Here is a 21,733-nt window from a genome sequence, read left to right as displayed (position 1 = left end):
AGTGCTGGGCCAGACAGACTACTATTATTATTATTATGGCAACAAAGTAAATGCATTACTTGTTTTTCTAACTAGGTATTATTTCTAGCGCTGGAACTTATTGGACAGCAGAATCTATGTGGATATAATACTGCATATTGGAAAGCAGATCTTGGTGTCTGGGAAGTAGAAGGTGTAAAACTTCAATGTACTTGGGTAGGTTAAAAATCAGAAATTTTGGGATCAAACAAGGTTAGATATCTCAACCTGAATTATGTGTTAAGACATGAAAGAGGGTTCATTCTTTAATTCACTTAGCAGCATCTTTGGAAAAGAATTCACTGTATTCAAACATACTTCAAACTGTTGTCTCCTAATAATAAGAAAAGAAAATTATACTCACAAACCGATAAAAAAATGAAGGTTTCTATTTTTTAATCAACTTTAATATGTCATTTGTAAACCTACTTTGCTGCAGTGACAATGACAATCATACTTGGCATATTTAATTGTTTGTCCTTTAGTAACTAAATGGGTTCCACTCAGTTTTTGAAAATCCTGAAAATGGAAGGGAAAAGATTACAGTTCAGATTTTCCTTCAATTTTAAGTCACTAAAGGTGATATCCAACTATGTTGCACGCAGAGTAGACCCAGTGAAATTAATGGAGTAACTTAACCCCGGTTATTTCAGTGGGTATACTCTGAGATGGCCTAACAGTGCAATTGTACAAGCTTACTCAAAAGAGAGAGACCCACTGTTTTCAATGGAACTTACTCCCAGGAAAATCACACAGGATTACAGACTTAATGTTATATCTCTCTCTGTTTATATAATTTTGATATGTAATGCTGAAAATTGCAACATGAGATTACAGATAATGATCCAAAGGAACTTAAAGTGCTTTGTTTTGTCTTATGCAGTTAACAGAATTACGGTAAGTATGTTTTTGACTCTTCTATGGAAATCAGTGAAAGATAAGTGCTTAACTTTGGACTGTGTCCAATACAACCACACATAATATGCTATATTTTCTTAAAACATCTGAATAAAAATGATAATTCTTTATTTAAACATTTGCAGTCTGCCTTACACTAAAGCAAAGTAGTTTATGACAGTGCTGTTCGTGGAACAGATGGCATTAAAAACCTTAGTTGGCCTGATAAGGGACCAGCATTACCCTTTCAGGAGCAAAATTTGGACCCCAGTCTCCAGTTGCTGATCCTTATTTAGGGCTATATATCTTGACTTACCCCCTGAATCCACATTTTGGGGGAAAATGAAGACCACCCTTGCCTGTGGAAACATAAAGAAAGTGCTCACTTAATACTTCCCCACTTGAAAATGTAACTTCTGGCCATGTATGTTTGGGGAGTGAGACAGCAGAGAGTAAAGTTACTGCCCAAGATTGAATCAATACCCACAAGTACACAGGGCTAACAGCACTGAGGACTAGGCTAGATGTTACAGGCAATATAATCTCAAATATATATATTTTTTAACAGGAAACAGCAAGTGCAGAAGGTTCATTCCCCCTTCCTCTATTTTCCCTGGTCCGATTGTCCTCCTGGCAGCATCTTTTCCTGTTTAAAACGGCTGTCATGGTACTGCTATGTGGAAGTATATGGCCACTATGGGTTTAATGGGCAACTTCAGGCAACATAATCGTAGGTGCATTTTTCATGAAATACATATGCACAGTAACAGTAACGGGCTCGGTCCAGTATACCTGAAGGAGCGTCTCCTCCTCCATCATTCTGCCTGGACACTGAGGTCCAGTGCCGAGGGCCTTCTGGCGGTTCCCTCACTACGGGAAGCCAAGTTACAGGGAACCAGGCAGAGGGCCTTCTCGGTAGTGGCACCCACCCTGTGGAACACCCTCCCACCAGATGTCAAAGAGAAAAACAACTACCAGACTTTTAGAAGACATCTGAAGGCAGCCCTGTCTAGGGAAGCTTTTAATGTTTAACAGAGTATTGTATTTTAATATTTTGTTGGAAGCCGCCCAGAGTGGCTGGGGAAACCCAGCCAGATGGGCGGGGTATAAATAATAAATTGATGATGATGATGATGATAACAGAACAAATGCAGGCATATTATCCACCTGATAGTTGAAGCCTGAAATTTATGTGATGGTACTGGGACTCAACATGTTGGAAGGTATGTGTAACTGTCCCAATACCCTCGTGAGCAAAAATTATGAGAATTCATTTTTTTTGTGCTCTGGAGGGCCCCCCAATATTAGCAGATGGGAGCTATAGTTAGGTGGTGGCCACATTTTATTATTTTATAAGAAGCACTTCAAGATTATGTTTACCTGTCTATGCAAGTTGTATGTACAGGAAGACATTTGTAAGTTTGATAATAATGTGAGCACTTTCAGAACCCTCCTCTTCTTGAACATGAAATATATATGAAGTTTACCTCAGCTTTCTGGTATTCATTTTGAACTTCTTAATTAAATCTTCCAAATCCTGGTTTCTTTTCTCTAAACTGCCAGTAAGAGACAATTTAACCGATTGGTACATTTGTTTCAGTTATATGCAGTATGTTCTCATAGAATTTATCAAGATATAGGCTGACACTGCAATGACGACTTGCAAACTGCTATTCCAGTCTGAAACACATTTACTTGGAAATAAGTCCAATTGATGTCAATGCAGTTTGCGTCCAAGAAAAATAAATAAATGTTTTGAGACTCGGGATACAAATACACTTTTTAAAAAACAGGCAGCTAAAGTTCTTGGTTTGTAGATATATTTGCAATTTCACTTTTTCAATCCAAAAAGAGTTTCTTCATATGTGTCTGAAATTTGTATCTGAAATAGTAATGGAATTGTCATAATTTTGATTTCTTACCCGCCCTTTCCTAAGGGCTGAAAGCAACATCACATTTAAAAAATGATCACCCAGCAAACCCCAATAGAAAATATAAACTACTGCACTAAATGTGTGAAAACTCCAAATCCGTGCCTTGAAAGCCCATCTACAGAAGAAGGTGTTACAACACTTCCTGAAAGTCCTTTAGGTTCAAGTTTCAAAGATTCCCCAAGAGAAGTGAATTTGGGACAGTCATAAGATCACCTCTACATGCCTTCGCTGTTTCGATTTAATGCTGTGGATTGTACATGTATAAAGTTCACTTCCCACCCCCCAAGACTCTTAATTTGCCTGTGACCATTCACAAAATTCCTGACTTTGCCACTTTCTTCTGGGTAGGAAGAAATGTGGGTTAAACCACAGAGCCTAGGACTTGCTGATCAGAAGGTCGGCGGTTTGAATCCCCGCAACGGGGTGAGCTCCCGTTGTTCGGTCCCTGTTCCTGCCAACCTAGCAGTTCGAAAGCACATCAAGTGCAAGTAGATAAATTTGAAACCACGTCAAAGTGCAGCGGGAAGGTAAACGGCATTTCCGTGCACTGCTCTGGTTCGCCAGAAGCGGCTTAGTCTTGCTGGCCACATGACCCGGAAGCTGTACGCCGGCTCCCTCGGCCAATAAAACGAGATGAGCGCTGCAACCCCAGAGTCGTCCATGACTGGACCTAATGGTCAGGAGTCCCTTTACCTTTATACTTTACCCTTTGTACTGAAATTAACGAATAACTCCCATTTACTATTTATTTATTTATCAGTCAGCATTTGTATGTCTTCATATAACATAAACTTCTCTAGCAGTTTAACAAATAAATAAATATGGAAGCCACGTAAAGGCAAAATAAGGCACAAAGCCACAAAATCAAAAGCAGCATAAAGAAAACAGAAATAAAACCACATCCTCAAAGTTAAAACACAGATTAAAAAACTGAGAGGCTCTTTCTCTGTCTTCCTTGGTTTTCCCTCTGTCATAAAGCACCCTTAGTGTGGGGCACTTTTGTGTGAGAGAAGGAACAGGGCAAGGATCTTTTTGTCACAAAAAGCACCTGAGGATGACGTGAAGTGTGACCCAGGGCAGTGCGGCTAAGGGAAAATCCTGAGGGACAATTATTCTGTCCGTTATGTTTCTTCCTGTCACTCAATCCCAAAATCAATCCCTGGCCATTGCTAATGTGACTGCAGACAGAGGGGCCTGGAGAGCGACCTTTGGCCCTCAGGCCTGAAGTTTCCAACCCTCCAATATGGGGAAATGGCCTGCTTAATGCTGATTCTTCCATTTTGTTTCCCCCTGACACTACCCGACACTTGTTTTCATTCCTGTGGGATTCCAGACCCCCCATTTGAGAGGTTAATAAAATTCCAAAACAGTGGCAGAATTAAAAGAAAAGGGGGGGGGGGGCGAAGGAAGCGTTGATCTATCTGTAGCTCTACTTTGGTGAAAGGCACCCCCTTCTTACTGAGGCTTCTTTACACATGGATGTCGTGCCATGCATCATTTGCCACTGAAAATAGTGGTGTGGTCAGGTGTGAACCTGGAATAGACTAAGCCCTGAGACTGCATCTTTAGGCTGCTTTCACACCAAAACAGTCCAAGTTAATTTGCAACCCCAGAGAACATTGAGCTGAACACACTTCCAAGAAGCAGAGCAGCTATTTGATTTAGCTAGAGAGCAGTGACACCACATGTCTCTCTAGTGGCTGCCAAAACTGTATCTAATGGGTGCAGCCATGTGCTTTAATATCAGCCCAGCATTTGGTTCCAGAGTTCCTAATCTGAAGTGGTTCTATGAAATACTGCAGTGCTAAAACACCCGATTACAAAATTTCATTTAGGTTTCACTCAGTTTTCCAAGTGCAGGAATTGTCTCTTACTATGTGTTTCTGAACATATACAACAGAAAAAAATCCAGAAGCAATGCTATACCTACTCAGATATTTCTGAATTGGCTTGTTCAAGCCTTTTGTCAGCGCATTCAATAATTTCCTCATATGATGTCACCTTTTAAAATAAAATCAGAAAATGATTTAGCATAGTACAAAAGAGAAAACAGCCAGTGAAATCTCAATTAAAGCATAATATTATCACATCTTTAATTGTATATGGTATTTTATTAATTTTGATCTGCCTTGAGACCCTGCCTTTTTGCGACATTATAGCAATACATAAATATCAGCATTATCATTGATCTATAGAACGTCATCCGCATGAGCACTGCATACAGAAATCCATTTTTAAAAATCACTGCATATAATCCCAGTGAATCCACTGGGGTAATTAAATGAGTTAAATGGGCTGGAGGTGGATCTTACTGGTATGTTTACACTATCACTCTGCACTATGACAAGGGTGGCTCACATCTGATCCTGCAAGTGAACTGCATCTCTCCAAAAAGAGATTTTTACAGCCTGCATCTTTGCCATTCTTTTTGTAATGAAAACAAGTTCTTTCCTTTTAAGTCATTTGCAACATGTTATTCTTTATTTTACTGCCAATAGATGGAGAGTTGCTTGCTCTTACTTCTGAAAACTCTGTGAGTAAAATCTTTGCAAAGTTAAGTGTCTGTGATTTATTCTAGCCTAAGCATTTTTTGTTCAAAGGTGGATGAAGCCTAGGTGTAAATCTAACCAAGTTTCAACGTGCTTGGAGCTTTGTTTCAGGGATGTCAGTAGCTCAGTAAAGAGCTTCCAGACACATCTGGCCATGGTTGGAACCAGAATGCTGGAGAAGATAAACCTGTACCTGATCTAGCAATGGAGTTAGTACTACTGGAGTTAGTACAACTCCAGATTACAGTTACTGTGTTTTGAAAGTGAACTGAGTTTTTCAACCTTGTCAGAGTAACACCAGCTCATGCTCATACCTTGCATGTCAAGCTGCCCAAGTCCTTCTGAAGCTCGACAATTTCTCCAGTGAGCTTCTTGCATACTTCTTCTTTGGATGCCAAATTCACTTCCAGTGCTTTAATCTTCCCAAAGAAAGAATGTCTCAGTAAAATTAATGGATCAAACTTGGCCAGGCTGACTCATTTTAATGGGTCTACTCTGAGTAAAAGGTCATTGAATACCACCCATTATTTTTGTGTTCTCCAAAGTGCCCAGCACATTACTAGTGCTAGTCATGCTCAGCCATAGATTAAGCCTGTCAACACCAACTATTTTTCCTGGGATACATCCTGGGAGCAGCTGGTACAATCGACACACCATCCCAGGAGTGTGCCCCTTTTGGGGGGGGGGATGAATGCTTCTTCAATAATGGACTAAGACAGGAAAGACAATTGCCCCATACAAACATGTGCTTATAGGGCAATTTGTTTCAACCAGAAACTTTTTTGTGTGGAAGTGCCTCTAGAAGTGCAGCCAGGAGCTATTCAAAGCAAGCTTCTCTTGGCTCTTTGCTTACAGAATCATAGAACTGTAGAGTTGGAAGGGACCTTGAGGATCATCTAGTCCAACCCCCTGCAAGGCAGGAATATACAGCTGTCCCACATGGGGATTGAACCCATGACCGTGGCATTATCAGCTTCATACTCTAACCAACGGAGCTATTCATTATGAGGGCTAATTCCTTTGTTGCTGATTTGGGCTAAAACTGATCCCTTTGGACAACCATGGGGGGCAACCATCCGGCATGTAACAGAACCGGGAACAGAATTCCCACAGATGTCTTCTGAAAGCCTTGCAAGGATTTAGGTCTTGCCAACGATAACAGGAATCCCAGTTTTCTGGAAATGGAAGCAATTTCATGGAAATGATTCCTGAGCCCTCTTTCTCTCATATCTACTCACCTCAGCTTGGAGCTCATCAGTTTGCTTGTGGTATTCACTCAGTTTTGTTCTCAGAAGATCAGGCAGGTCTCCGCCATTTTCTGATTCCTCTTCGCCAGCTTCTGTAGCCTGTGAATAAGTATGCATTCAGAACAAGGCGTTAGCCTTTTAACAGCATAACCCTAGTATGTTTACTTGGAAGTAAATCCTGCTTACTTCCATTTGGCTCATATTTGTTACTTTTCTTAGCAACAGTTGGCCTTTATTATGTATACATAGCAAGTCTACAGTATTTACCCCATGGTTAATTCCCCCCAAGTAAGTATATAGGTAAAGGTAAAGGGACCCCTGACCATTAGGTCCAGTCGTGACCGACTCTGGGGTTGCGGCGCTCATCTCGCTTTATTGGCCGAGGGAGCCGGCGTACAGCTTCCGGGTCATGTGGCCAGCATGACTAAGCCGCTTCTGGCGAACCAGAGCAGTGCACGGAAACGCCGTTTACCTTCCCGCCGGAGCGGTACCTATTTATCTCCTTGCACTTGGACGTGCTTTCAAAGTGCTAGGTTGGCAGGAGCTGGGACCGAGCAACGGGAGCTCACCCCGTCACGAGGATTCAAACCGCCAACTTTCTGATCGGCAAGCCCTAGGCTCTGTGGTTTAACCCACAGCGCCACCCGCGTCTCTTTTAAGTATATAGGACTGCAGCCATATTAATGGAACTTCTTGTTTTAAATTAATGCTCAATAATACACGAAATCCAATTCTCCCTCAGATTTTCTTTTAATTTCTGTTCTTTTTCATAATATTGAACTCACCTCAGTATCGGGGTCTTCAGATGCTTTCTCATTAATTATCAACTCCCTCATGGCTGCAATGTTTTCCTTGTGTTTCCTCAACTAAATATTTATAGTGATGAATTATAGGCAAGACAGAGGGAGAGGTAAAATTGAACATATTTCATTCAGTTGTGTTTTGCTTCTTCCCAGACTTTCTTATATGCTGTACGTATATCCCAAAGCAAAACTGACATATTCAAGAAGTGGTAAATTTTATTCATGTTAAATCACTATCCATCTTGCTATGGCACATTAATTGATCCCAGCAGACTGCTCCTGTACTTGTGGCACGGCATGTAGTTCAGTTTATCGCTTATTTTGTAAGAAATATGGGGATTGATGGTTGAAATGTGTTGTTTTTGTCTGTATGACAGAATGCAGAGGATCCTTATGAAGTTCACCTGCCATTGTACAGCTTTCTCATGAACAAGACTCAGACGTACAGACCAACCTCCCATTGAGAATAGCTGTATGTGACCTGAATTCGTAAGTGGTACTTTATGGATTTACCATATATATACTCTATCGTATGCAGACCACAGAGCTTTTTCTCAGAACATAACTATCAATCTCAGAGTGGCTCCAAGGAGCACACCGCGGCCGTTGCTGCTACAGCGGCAGAAGCAGCAGCAGGTGATTTATTCCTTGGAAGCTGAATCTGCTGCCCTGGTGCATCCTGCTGCCTGAGTTGGTTGCCTCACATTACCTCATGAATGGGCCGGCCCTGCAGAGGGGGCATCTGGTGAAGGGCCTCGAGTGATGAACACAGGGTCCGGATATATTCAAGTTAGGGGAAGCATTCTGTTAGATATCGGGGTCCTGAGCCGTATAGAGCTTTGCAGGTTAAAAATAACACTTTGCTCCTGTCAGCAGTCTTGCCGCTATATTCTGCACCAGCTGCAGTTTCCAAGCTGTCTTATGGTTTTATTATTAGATTTATATACCCTTCATCAAAAGATCTCAGGGCGGTTCACAAAACAAAAATACAAAGTCTCACATACAGCACGTTTAGAAGATAATTAGCTATTTTGACATGAGGGTTAAGGACGACAGGAGTGTTCTTACATATGCAAACACAAAAGCAGGATGTAACTGGGAGGGAAAACAACCAGTGCCCCTACCTCTTTCTCCAAGCTTTTCTTTTTAAATAACAGGCGCTGCATTTTCCCCTTCACTTCAATAACAGTTTCACTTTCCGTGGAACACTCAGCAATTGCCTGATTATCTGTGTCCTATCAAACAACAGCGACATAAAACAAACATTGTTTAAACTCCAAATGGACACCAGTTAGTTTCCTAAGAATTAATGCATCACTTGTAATAAAGTGAATTTCTAAACATGATGGTTGTGGAGCAGCAATTGCCCAATTGTGTGCTGGAGAAGAAGCCATTGTACTGTGAGAAAACGGTTTGCACGTTTCAAGAAATAAGTCAATCCAAATAATTCAAGTTCGACCCCACAGGAAGCTGTTCTGCACACAAATCGCTCCCCTGGTCTTGCCTCTTTCCTGGTAGGAGACATGGCTAGATGCTCGTGCAGAAACAGACAAAATGGGCTCTTTTGAGTAAAGTGATTCTTACTCATAGACAGATTAGAGGGATGCCCATATGAACCTGCTCCTGCAGTGGCGTAGCGTGGGTTGTCAGCACCCGGGGCAAGGCAAGTAATTTGCGCCTCCTAACCCGGGGCAAGGCAAGTAATTTGCGCCCCCCCCCCCCGCTGCACTGTCCCTCCCCCAGATAGTCCCTCGCTCTCTCTCCGCACCGCACCGCACGCCTGGCACCCTCCCCTCCACAGTGGGCGGTGACCCGGCCACTCGGATCGGATTCGCACAGCCAGCACTGCAGTGAGAGAGAGTGAGTGAGCCAGGTGGGGGCAGAGAGCTGCGAGTGCGCCCCCCCCCGATGTTGCGGCCGGTGCGGTCGGCCCCCCCCTGCACCCCCCACGCTACGCCACTGTTCTCCTGCATTTACTGGACACATGAAGGAGTAGTGGGAATGCAACTACGGGCCACATCGCTCCCTGAGCATTGACATTAACCAGAAGTGGGACATACATGTGTACGCCTGTATGCATGTTCAGCTGACCAGCTGTCCTGGACCATCAGGGCTCACAATTGCACAGAGAAGCCCAACACAATTGGTCCTGCACAGGCTCCCTTTTTTCTTAATGCTGGGGAGGCATGTTAAGTTCAGGGGAGGATAGCCAGTGAGGGCCTTCCTTGCATTCCCCTCAAGCATTCACTGAATGCTTGAAGGAATTTGTAGGGACACCCCTTTCAAAAAAGAAGCCCTTTTGTGGGCAAGGAAGAAGTGCAGCTCACAGTTTGAATCAGACTTGAAGTGTGCCTCAGGTATCGGAAGTTTAGGTAATAGGTAAAAAAACAACAAGGGAAAGCTTGTAAACATCACTAAAGACAGCAGGGAAATAAAAGGGCGAGATTCAGAGAAAAGGAGGCACATTTCAGCCATTGGTTTCAACAGAAGAGTTTTATTGAGTAGTGAATTTGCTCCGTAGCAAACGTTCTTAGGATGGCTTAACACACACACAAAACCAAGGCAAGACTGGGTAGCCATTTCCATCAGGGAGAAGCAGCGAGCGGCCTTGTCTTTAGAAGGGAGGCGGTCGTTCTTCCCCCACTGCCTCTCAGAGTTGCTCACTCGTCAGTTGTTTGTTTCCTTAGCGTACTTTCAAAAGTATTTGGCCTGGTAATCCACATATGGATTATGGTGATCCCCATTCTGACTACTGGGAATCCAAATCAGCTAGCAAGATATACACAATGGACACACCAACCATTATGTATAACCAGCAATGGCAACTCTAACCTTAACAGGTGAGAGTGCACCTCTTTTAGAAGTACTGCTTCTCTCACTTCCTGTTTAGTGCTACCAGTGCTAGGGGAGGAGACTCTCGAGAAGCACTCTGAGGAGTTACATAGATCCACATAACCCAATGGAAAAGCACTTCCTATTTTCCACTGGTTCCTACGTGAGACTGAAGAATGTAGCCACATATGAACCAGGGTGTATATTCCTTGGAAGGAATCAGACTCATTGACTGCTGAGGCATGGGTGGTCTACCATGTAAGGAACACTATTTCCTATAGAGAAATGCTACTGAACATTACAACACGGTACAACACGGCACTCTTCTTAATCAAATATCTCCAACAGAACTCAAGAGTTGTTACTCAGGTTGCTTCGAGTTGTGATTCCATTCTTTTCAGAGCTGGAAAAAAATTCTTACTCGGCTGGTTTAGAACAGGGATTTGATGTTTTCTGAAGTTTTTTAGAAAAACAATGGCAAAATGTCAGGATGCACCCTGCCATTTGAATATGTCACCAAAGACGCTAATAAGCAACTGATGCCCTGCATTAACAAATACTTCCCCTTGTTTAGTCCTGTGGGAAATGTGAATTGTAAAGACTTTCCCATACACTTGACTTCGATGCTCATGGAAATTTAATGTAATTTTAACGCAAGCTATCGCTTTGTGTACTATATAACTTTGCCTGCACCGTTGCAGGCAAAGTAATATAAAAGCGCACCCATGCCCAGTCCACATTACGCTACACATTTGAAGAAAGTACCATACACTGCACTAACAAAGATACCTTGTCATGATTGCCTGAACTAGCCCTCTGCCTGCAAAGGTATTTTCATAATAATGAGGGATGGAACCTTGGTGTTTACAAAGCACAAAAAGTTAGTGGGCAGTATACAAAAAGGATGGGGAAACTCGCAAGTACACATGCAGACGTTTAATTAAAACCTAAGTGTATACCTTGCTAGTTATTTGTTCGAAGTGCACCACTGGCCATGGAAAGAGCAGGAGGAGAGAACCGGGTGTTTCCTATGTGATCCATAGGTATCCAACTTTTTAAACTGGGAGGCACATTTAAACGTATCACAATCACTGTGTAGGCACTATCCAAGGACTCAAGGAAGAGCACACAATAGAACACAAAACTAGTCAGTACTGTTTCTGTCTGATGTACTTGTGTGAACAGAATCATGGTTGGTTTGGGCAGGCTACCCCTGCAGGCCACTGTTCAGTTTCCCACCCTCTCTGAACCCCTGCAACAAAACAAAACAACAAAAACCACAACCCAGGCAGAGAATGCTGCACTTGTGTCATGTCTGATAGTTAATGATTTAGGAGCCAGAGAAGTGCTGCTTCCTAAATAGTAACATCCATGTGATCTGCCTACATAATGGTGATGGAAGAAAAGCTGGAGGGAAGGGAAACATAATAAAGACTGATCTGTTTTACTGGCAGAGTTGAAAGATCCTTTATTTCAATCTTGTTGGAAATATACAGTACAGTGTATACTGGGTGACGGGTTGTTCTGGATGGACCATAGAATTCATGTTTTAGGTGCTATCAGGGCGGCTATTGAAAAGGGCTGTGGTATTTTGCATTACCTGGCAGGTAAGTAATCCTTCTGCAAGAGCAAGAAGACTGCAGATTTTTGACAAGAGGTGAGATGCTTTCTGGACATAAGGAGAATAGAAATGGTCTTCTTCACTGTGGAGATCTCTGATGGACAAAGCTGAATGCATTGACTTCATGTTCTGTTTTGACAGAGGATACAGTGAGGTACATTAGATTATAATAAAAGAAATGCAAAAACAGGTTGGACATAGAATATCGGCACTGTAAACCTATTAAAAAGCACTATGGAAGCAAAATGCTGTATTTTTCGCCCTATAGGACGCACCTAGTTTTCAGGGGGGGAAATCAAGGAAAAAAATATGATTTCCCCCCCACAGCTCTGGGAGCAGCGGACAGGCTGCACGCAGCCTGTGCGCTACTCCAAGACCTTCTCCCTGCTTTTGCGGGTGGGGGAATTCCCCCATCTCCCGCAAAAGCCCACAGGAGGGAGAAGGGACGGACTCGGCCAGTCAGTCCCTTCTCCCCCCTTGGGGAAAAGCCCCCAAGAGCGGCGCGCTCTTTAAAGGCTGTGTGGCTCCTGCGGGCTTTTCTACGAGGTAGGGGAATTCCCCCACCTCGTAGAAAAGCCAGCAGAAGCCGCGCAGCCCCTTTAAAGAGCGTGCGGCTTTTGCCTGCTTTTGCGGGTGGTGGGGGAATTCCCCCATCTGCCGCAAAAGCCCACAGGCGCGAGAAGGGACTGACTCCGCCAGTCAGTCCCTTATCCCTCCTTGGGGAAAAGCCCCCAAGAGCGGCGTGCTCTTTAAAGAGCGCAGCTCCTACGGGCTTTTCGACCCAGATTGTGCCCCCCCATCCTCTGTGTCCCCCACCGCCAGCCTCAAAGAGCAGAGTCTCCTGGCTTCAGCGGAAGCAACGCGAAGCCTCCGGAGCACAGGATTCGGAGGCTTCGCGTTGCTATCGCTGAAGCCAAGGAGCCTGCATTCGCCCCATAGGACGCACACACATTTCCCCTTCATTTTTTGAGGGGGAAAAGTGCGTCTTATAGGGCGAAAAATGCGGTATATTATGGGGTTTTGATTGCCTACAGCAGGCTTCCTCAACCTCAGCCCTCCAGATGTTTTGAGACTACAGTTCCCATCATCCCTGACCACTGGTCCTGCTAGCTAGGGATCATGGGAGTTGTAGGCCAAAAAACATCTGGAGGGCCGAAGTTGAGGAAGCCTGGCCTACAGCTATGGATGGGGGGACGGGGACTTAAGCTTAAAACTTGTGTTTCCTCCTACCCCAAGTTCAATATCTTATTTAAAACGAACACCAGAACAAGAAAAATATATATAAAGATCTCTGCAGTAAGTATTTTTAATACAACAAGCTACTCCAAAATCATTGCCATCTTTTGTCCAACTGCCGCTTACTGTTCATAATTGTGTGAACATTTCCAAAAGTACATTTTGCTTAAAAGTAAACATTCCAGGAGCTTAAAAAGACATTCCAGCTTAAATGCATGTTTGTGATTTTTTAAAGAGAAAATAGGCTAATATCTCATCCTTCCTTTTTTTTTTTTTTTTTTTGGCTTTCTTTTAAAATGGAATGTACTTCTTATTACTTCCATTTGGAAAAGGGTGCAGTTTTGACAGAAACTGAAGGCTGAAAGCACCCACACATGCACTCAGACAAAAATTCAAAATAGGAATGGTAAAGCTCAGGGGTGTTGCCCTTAATGGTATAAAACTGAGCATACCAAAAGAAACCTTCCCAGAATGTGCGTGCTCCACTCGATTATTTCTTCTTTCTTTCTCAACTCTTCCCTCTTCAATCCAAGTTCATATCTGAGAATCTGGATCATTTGGGAATGCAGCTGCTCCTAATATAAAGAGAGTGCAAGAACATCAGCTTAGGCTGTTTGTATATCCCTGAAAACAAAACACTCATAATTTGTCAATCTTCACATTCAGAGTTACTGTTAGGAACCAAACTAGATGTGACCTGGGGGGGAAAACCTCTTCACCACAGAGGAGAATAAAATCAGGTTTGTGTTGTACCTGAATTTTCCCTATGGCCAGCATCCTTCTATAATGTTTACTCACAACTAAGTCCCATTCTGTAATGGTCCCTTTCCAATGTTATTTAAACATTTCCTGTTTTCTAGTCCCATTCATTTCATTGCCTTTTATTGGTGACACTAAGGGAATTAAGGTATAAATAGTCTCTTGACTACTCTAATGTTAGTTTCTGATCTTGGAGTGGGGAAGGCTTTAATTTCCCTGCACTGGAATAATGAGAGGAAATAACTTATTAACCTTTTTCTTGTGACACTGTGGCCATTCAGACATGTTAAAGGGGGCAATTCATTACTGATATCGGCAATTAACAGGAAGAAATTAAGTACAACAAACAGATACAAAACTGTTAACTTAAGGTACAAGAACTCTGAAGAAAAAAATTTAATACGCTTTGACCAATTGCCCACATTAACACCGCAATTGCATTTGATTAAACAAAAGATCTAGGAAGGAAAACCAAGGACAGTGCAGAAAACACTGGACTGCAATCATAGCTGGATAATAATGGCAACATTAATTGGATCTCTGTGAGTGAACAAAGGATGGTAATTCCATAGGAAAGGGCTGGTGTGGAAGCATCTGTAATTTTGAGCTAAGAGCAAATCAAGACCATCAACATTTTGGAATGCCTACTTCTCATATTAGCAGTGTGCTTCCAGTAGCCCTGATCCTGTAACAGGAACAAGATGGAGCAGGGAATCTTGCCACAGGGAATGGAGTGAGAAAAAGAAAGCTTGTTTGCTCCTTTAAAAGTACGTGCAAACCTTTACAAACACACACACACACACAAAAACTATGTGCTACGCAATGATTTCGAGATAGCCTTGTATACCTTCAGCGTTTGTGGCTCTCTAATTTGTCTGCACCGCTCTTTCCACCTGGCAGACTCCAGCTGCAAGAAGCGATTCTCCTCTCTGTTCTTTGCCATCTCCTCCTGCAGCCCGCTCGTCTCTGTTCTGAACGCACAGACCTGCTGTTGCATTTTCTCCATCTCGGCCCTTTCCTTCTCAAATTCCGCCTGCAGGAGTTTAATCTCAGCAAGCAGCGTATTGTACCTGCAGCCCAGCCCCTCTCTTTCTGCCAGCCTCTCGTCCTTCTGCCTCTGCAGTTCTGCCTCCAAGGACAAGGAACGCTTCTGAGCGTCCTCGCTTTCTCCCCTCAGTTTGTGCAGAGCCGACATGGTGCTGCTGGCTTCACGCTCCAATTTTTGTACGGCGCGATTCAGTTCTTGTATCTCTTGCTCTTTCTTGCGGAGAGTGCAGTCCAGCTCCTTACACTGAGCCATATATTTGACCTTCTCTTCTACCTCTGCCTGGTGCTTTTCTTGAAGAACTCTGTAGTCTGCACTGAGCTTTTCCAACTGCAGCGCCAGAGCTTTCTTCTCAGACCCAAAGTCCTGGAGATCACCCTTAGTGTTTCCTGAAGCTCCCGTCCTGCACTTCGGGCACCCCTCTGCCTCTTCCTTCTTCCCTGTGACTTTGCCCATTGCTTCTATGAGATCAGCAGTGTTCTCCTTCAGCTTCCTGATGGTGTCAATGAAGTCGTGCTTCATGAAAAAGTCCACTTCCTGCTCTTTAAACCTTTTTGCCAAAGAAACATCACATTGATAAAGGTCCATTACTTGGATCTGTTGCCTCTTTTGGCCTTGCTCTAGTGCCTGGATGATTTTGTTCAAATCCGTATCTCCTTCCTCAAGAAGGACTTTCTCAATTTCTTTGGTCTTCTCAGAAAATATACTGCCATACTGAAGACCCAAGATATGGGGCAGGTGCCTCTGCTGGTCCAGTTCTAAGTCCTTAATGACCTTGCTGAAGTCCATATCACCTTCTTGAAGCAGCAACTGCTTTGGACTGAATTCTGGGGTGTTCCAAAATTTGTCTGAAGCTCCATAAGGACTCAAGCAGCAGCTCTTTGTTGAATGGGTTGAGGAAAGAGCTTTGTCGCCTCTGTCCCCTTGTGTAACTTCTTCTGCCATGGAGGACTTCTCTGAACAGAGAGGTGAAGGCTCGGTGTTATGTTCTCCTTCGGACACATTTTCAACCTGTATTAAAACAGATCACGTGATAAGCAAAGATTTAAGTCAAAACGTCATGGGTGAAAAGTAATTTCTATGAGATCCGCTTTCTGTAACAAACAGACTGATGTACTGTAAACTGTTGTAGATTCTACTTGCCCTCATACACATCTACCAAGGTATGCAAGCTGGGCAGTTGTACAGATTGTTTGTGGTGGACATGATCTAAAGTCCACCAACAGATTCATACTTAACTTCTTGGCAGTGCCTTAGTACTAAAAGGTGCTTCACACATATCATAATTTAGACCTGGGATGGGGAATGTTTCTCCCCCTGGGTGCTTGCTGCCTTGACTTACAACACATGAAGATGTTTTGCAGAGTCGGTCTATGAATCCATTTAGTGCAGTATTGTCTACTCCGACTGTCAATGGCTCATCAAGGTTTCAAACGCAGTTATTTCCGAGCCCTGCTTCCTGACATCCTTTTGCAGGGGGGATTTTAAGTGGGATTGTAACTGAGACTTTCTGAATGCAAATCATGCCCTCTGCTATTAAACTACGACCACAACCCAATCATGTGTACATGACTCCACCGAAAGCCATAACATTTGATGTGATCATCTGTGGGGTAACATCAGCTATTGCTCACTCGTACTTCCAAGTCATCAAGTGATGAACGTCAATATAGAACCAATTCTCATTTAAATTAGATCAAACTATGATCCTTTTTTATTTTTTTACTGATGAAGCTGATTGATGCATTATGATAGTACTGCCTCTTCTCATGGTTGCTTTTTCAATGATCAATTCTACAATATTTATTACGTTATAAATTTTAAAATCTTACATTTTCTGGTAGAAGTGTGCTATCGTCCACTTTCTCATCGCTGATACAACACGCTATATTGCTCTTGAGACGTTCTTTTAAATGTCTGTTTGACTGCACCAGAGTGCGAATGTAATCTAGGTTTTCATCCACAGCATTTGGCAAAACCGTGAGCTCAGAGTCCTGGAAATCTTTTGTTGATTCGTTGTGGTGCCCAGTCTCCACCTGTCAACAAGAGGGATTCAAAGCTGGTTCATTGTATCGGAATGAACATATACTACTACAACCATATCTTTGCCAGACACAAAGCTCTAAGTCCAAAAATTTACAGTCAAACCTTGGTTTTCAAACGTCTTGGCTGCCGAACAATTCGGAAGCTGAAAACCCAGAAGTGAACGCTTCCATTTTCAAATGCGCCTCGGAAGTCAAACGGCTTCCGCAGCACATTTTTTCATTTTCACCATTCACTTTGCCGGCAGCCCTTTGATTTTTGAACGTTTCGGAAGTTGAATGGACTTCCGGAATGGATTTCGTTCGAAAAACGAGGTTCCACTGTATGTACATCCCGTATTTCTCATTATAAAAGATCATAGAAAGAGTACAGAGCTTGTACATGCTGGAAAGGGGTGAAATCTGACAGCATTCTTTGAAAAGGGTAGTTAGGGTATCTACTTTTTTGGACTTAAGAATTGACACCACCATCCGTCCCATCTGCAGCCCAGCTAAAGGAAGGCGTACCGTATTTCCGTCATCTGATGCTTTTTCAATCGCATTTGAGCCATTCCATTGGACAATTAAGTCTTCATCAGCCGCACACACATCTGTCTTCAATAAAGAACCCATGGGCTGTGTGAGAAAACTTGACACAATGGGCGATTCCTTAACAATGCAGTCCAATAAGGACTCTCCCATGATAGGCACATCTGATGTTTCCACCAGTAACTCCTCCGCTTGCATGGCATTTTCGGCTGTGACTTCCTGTGAATCTTCTGGATCAGATTCTTCCCCCGTTCTGTACCATTTCTCCGGCCAACCCTGCATCCTGCACTGTTGTTCTGATTCTCCTTGGTCCAATAATCCCTCGTTGGATTCCTTCCACTCAGTGATAAAGGAGGAATCTTTCATTATAGGGCAAGTTCTTAGCGTGCTCAATGGCGACATTTGTTTCTCTGAAGCATCTTCAAAATCTGCACGATTACAACAAAAAATACCGTCAAATTCACTGAGAGAACAGGTGGTACTTTTCAGGTGTGCAGGATTAAAGGTGGTTCTCCTGATCTCTGTAAGGCAGGTTCTAAAGTGAGACAGCAGTTTGAAATTCTCAATCCAGTGATTTAATCCAATATTGCCTTTCATCTTTTTGGGGGACCGCATTTGTGATTTTTATTTTTTTTAAAAAGAATAGTGCTAGGTTGAGCAATGTGGACTAGTAACAAACTACTGAGGCTTTGCAGTGCTAGTGCCTCTTTAATTAGAAGCTTTTTCACAGCTTGTACAATTGTAATTGTTTCCTTTCCAGGAAAGGATGCAGCATTACTGAATTGTCCTTAACTGGCCTTTAATTGCTCTATTTGCTTTCCCTGCCGAAGAAGGATAATTCTTGGTTTTCTCTTTGGAGCCAAAACAATTGCTTTTTGCTTTTTTAAATTCTACTTTTTATGAACTAAACTGATGGGCAGTTAAGGGGCAATTTAGAGACTACACTGGAAGACTTCTAAAATATAGGACACTACAGTAGTTTGGACTTTGGACTTGATATCCCGCCTTTCACTCCCCTTAAGGAGTCTCAAAGCGGCTAACATTCTCCTTTTCCTCCCTCCCCCACAACAAACACTCTGTGAGGTGAGTGGGGCTGAGAGACTTCAAAGAAGTGTGACTGGCCCAAGGTCACCCAGCAGCTGCATGTGGAGGAGCGGAGACGCGAACCCGGTTCCCCAGATTACGAGACTACCGCTCTTAACCACTACACCACACTGGCTCTGGCTAGTAGGATCTTGGTTGTGAGGAGATATATTGCCAAGTAAGACGGTGGTATTATTTGGGTTGCCAACAGCCATCTTACATTAGATGCTCGAGCTACTCTTGCCAACAGGAGGACTATCTTAACAGATCAAGGCTTTGCAATCATTTTTGAGACAGTACAGTTCAGCACTGTGGTACATATCAGGAATTTTTACATGACGAAGCCTTACCTCTTGTATTAGCCATGCTAATAATCACTGTCATGTATAAGAGAATATTTCCATAACCAAAAGTGCTCATGTACCTGCTGCGTCATGTGAAAGAAGGGATCAGGCTAGTCATTCAAGAGTTCAAGCACCTATTGCTTCATTTGATATAGTTAAGAAGAGGCACATACCATATGTGAAATCTTCAAACATCAGCTCAGAATGATGGTCTTCTTTGTAGAGTGTGCAGTCAAGTCCACTTTTCCTCATTGAATCCTGCACTTCATTCTGGAATAATTATTTTTTAAAGAGTCGTTAATAACCTTTGCAACTGACACGAGCTTTAGGACATCAGGACCTCAACAGCAGTAAAATGAGCTGCCCTTGAAAACTGTTCAGAATCTTCCAACTAGTTCATAATGCACTGACCAGATTTTTTTAAAATTTTTTTATTAAATTATACACACGCATACACACTTACATAAAATAGCATAATGCATACATAATAAATACATATAATAAAGAAACAACGGCAGAAGTTGAGAGTAAAGAGGATGTGAAGAGTCACTGAGAGGAAAAATAGTGGCAGTTTTAAACAATGGCAGAGGTTTGGGTGGAGTGAGCAGGGTGTGACACTGAGGGGAGTGTGGAAGCTTGAAACAGAGTTTGAGTACAGAAGAAAGAAGATGCTGTGCTGCATTATCCTTTTGATGTCAGCTTCTGAGTTGTACTCGTCTCTGCTATTTCTACTGGTTAAAAGTTATTTGTTTTTCAAACCAAACCAAACCCAGCGTTCCATCCCTGCTTTACTCAAACCTCTGTTGTTGTTTAAAACCAGCATTTTCATCTCAGTGAGCCTTCACCAGGGGTGAACGAAGGCGTCGTGACACCTGGGGCGGGGCGTCGCTACTTAGGGAGCATGTGCGGCATCACTACGTACGACGCATGCGCCGTACATAGCGATGCCGCACATGCGTTGTACATAGCGGTTTGCAACGGCAGCGCTCCAGTGCCGTACGGACGGTGCCAGGATCCTCTGCTTGCAGCTGAGGGTTCCCACCGCCGTCCGTACAACATTCAAGTAGCGCCAGTGGCAAACCGCTATGTACAGCACATGTGCGGCGGCGCTATGTACAGCGTATGCGTGCGATGCTGCACATGTGCTGTACATAACGGTTTTCCACCAGCACCAGGATCCTCTGCTCGCAGCTTCAGTCGCGAACGGAGGGTCCTCCACATGCGACGGCACGATGGCTGCTCGCGCCACCGCAAGCCCCCCTGGGGTGCCTTCTTGTCACCCCCGCAGACATGGCACCCGGGGCACACCGCCCCCCCGTTGCAATGCCACTGGCCTTCACCCCGCTTTACTCAAACTTGAGACCTACTCAGTTGGTTTTCGTACGTGTGCCACCCCCCCCCCCGTCTCTGCTCCTCATAGACTTCTAGCATATCAAGGGCAATAATGGTGGCTACAGCCCAAACAACTACATTCCTAAGCTGCCAAGAGAGAGTACAAGTGATGATTCAAAGAGCACATACTTGGGAGATCTCTGAAGCTGTGCTGCAGCTTTCTAGGTCCAAATAAATGTTGCTGGTGGAAACAGGGTTTACTGGTTCACTCATGATAGTTAAAGGCTCCCAGGTGCAAAAAGAAATCCTCCTCTGATGTGCCAATTCCTAAAGAAACATAAGATTATTTTCAGTACCTTAGACATGGTTAAAGCATCACACGCAGCCTAAAACCTATGCATGTCTACTAAGGCATAAAACAAAGAGGCGATTTTACGTTCATTCGCACTGGGCTGCGCCACCACAACAATTCAGGACAGGCAGAAGTAATTAGAAATCAACCAAAGCAAAGGTCTAAATGCCAAACTGCTCACAATTTTCCGGATCCATGGAAATCGCCCCAGGTTTCTCCCGAGAGGAGGCTGCAACTTGCTTCCTCGATGCCCCGATCTCCTCTGAAGGGGCTGTTGACAGTTTCTTGTTCGTAAAAGCGCACGTGGCCAAAGGCGCGCCAACGTCACAAAGAATCTTAAGCCCCCGCAGCCGCTCCATTTGCAAAGGGGAGAGGAGAGCGCGCAGTTTTAAGAATAAACACCGCATTTCTCTCGCCGGGCATAATGTATGCAAGCGCAACCCGATCCTCCTTATGCTTCCTTGGAAGTCCTCAAGTTAGGCTCCTCCCCCATGTGTAAAGTGTGCAATCGGACCAACTGAACTCCGAGAAAACGTGGAGGGGACCAAGCTGTCAGTTCCGGAAAAATAACGAAGGATGGGATCCCCTGCCAGTCCCTGCGCTCAGACGAGCCGCCTAGGATCGACACAGGGCTTTGAGTGCCGAGAAAGGGTAGAGACCGACCATATAGCGGAATAATAAGAACATAAAGCGAGCCTGCTGGATCAATGGCGCATCTAAGTCCAACATCCTGGTTTCATAGTGGCCAAGTGGATGCCTGCGGCAAACCTGCCAGCAGATTAAGGTGGTGGTGGTGGTTGTTGTTGTTCCGCCTTTCATCAAAAGATTTCAGGGCGGTTGCAATCCCAACCCCATTTACCCGGGAGTAAGCCCCACTGAATTCGCCCTGGCTGACGGATTCCAAGCAGACACGTGCAGAAAAATTCTTGAGTTCAGAAAAGAAATTGAAAGATTCAACCCGGAGCCGGACTGGGTCTTATCAGAGCGCGCATCTTCCTAACTTCGGATGCGTTTGCTGCTTCGAAGTGCATCTTGCGCAAATGGTTCAGGGGCTATGCGATGCGCGCGTCCGCCCGGCTCTCCATCCACGCCGAAGCGAAACTCCTTCCCT

General features: G+C 43.8%; 1 protein-coding gene across 7 annotated transcripts; it reads right to left on the bottom strand.

Moving 5' to 3' along the window:
* Window positions 1–403: 403 nt before the first annotated feature.
* CAGE1 (cancer antigen 1) lies at window positions 404–21,619 on the bottom strand. Of its 7 annotated transcripts, none has more exons than XM_083449324.1 (16): window positions 21,482–21,619; window positions 20,460–20,597; window positions 19,112–19,208; window positions 17,491–17,939; window positions 16,774–16,977; window positions 14,744–15,952; window positions 13,590–13,712; window positions 11,881–12,030; window positions 8,573–8,683; window positions 7,431–7,511; window positions 6,637–6,744; window positions 5,713–5,817; window positions 4,780–4,850; window positions 2,403–2,471; window positions 1,232–1,274; window positions 404–537 (listed from the first exon to the last, which is right to left on the bottom strand). In XM_083449324.1, exons 2-16 carry the CDS (start codon window positions 20,541–20,543, stop codon window positions 424–426), a joined length of 3,018 nt encoding a protein of 1,005 aa, XP_083305450.1. In that variant the 5' UTR covers window positions 20,544–20,597; window positions 21,482–21,619; the 3' UTR covers window positions 404–423. The 7 variants fall into 7 exon arrangements, with proteins under 7 accessions (XP_083305450.1, XP_083305449.1, XP_083305451.1 ...); XM_083449323.1 differs by lacking the exon at window positions 21,482–21,619 and adding an exon at window positions 20,804–20,928; XM_083449325.1 differs by lacking the exon at window positions 21,482–21,619 and adding an exon at window positions 20,804–20,914 and having other exon boundaries at window positions 19,112–19,251; window positions 20,435–20,597.
* Window positions 21,620–21,733: the final 114 nt, after the last annotated feature.

This window comes from Podarcis tiliguerta, assembly GCF_965153285.1.
Source record: "Podarcis tiliguerta genome assembly, chromosome: 7".
NCBI classification, from domain to species: domain Eukaryota; kingdom Metazoa; phylum Chordata; class Lepidosauria; order Squamata; family Lacertidae; genus Podarcis; species Podarcis tiliguerta.
The sequence above is the reverse complement of the archived record's forward strand: the minus strand, read 5'-3'. Positions and strand labels throughout refer to the sequence as shown.

Coding starts and splice junctions, on each gene's coding strand:
- CAGE1 (XM_083449324.1), bottom strand. CDS start 20,543: ATGAGTGAACCAGTAAACCCTGTTTCCACCAGCAACATTTATTTGGAC. Junction 17,940..19,111: donor GTTTGAAGATTTCACATATG/GTATGTGCCTCT, acceptor GTAATCGTGCAG/ATTTTGAAGATGCTTCAGAG. Junction 7,512..8,572: donor AGAAAAGCTTGGAGAAAGAG/GTAGGGGCACTG, acceptor ATAAATATTTAG/TTGAGGAAACACAAGGAAAA.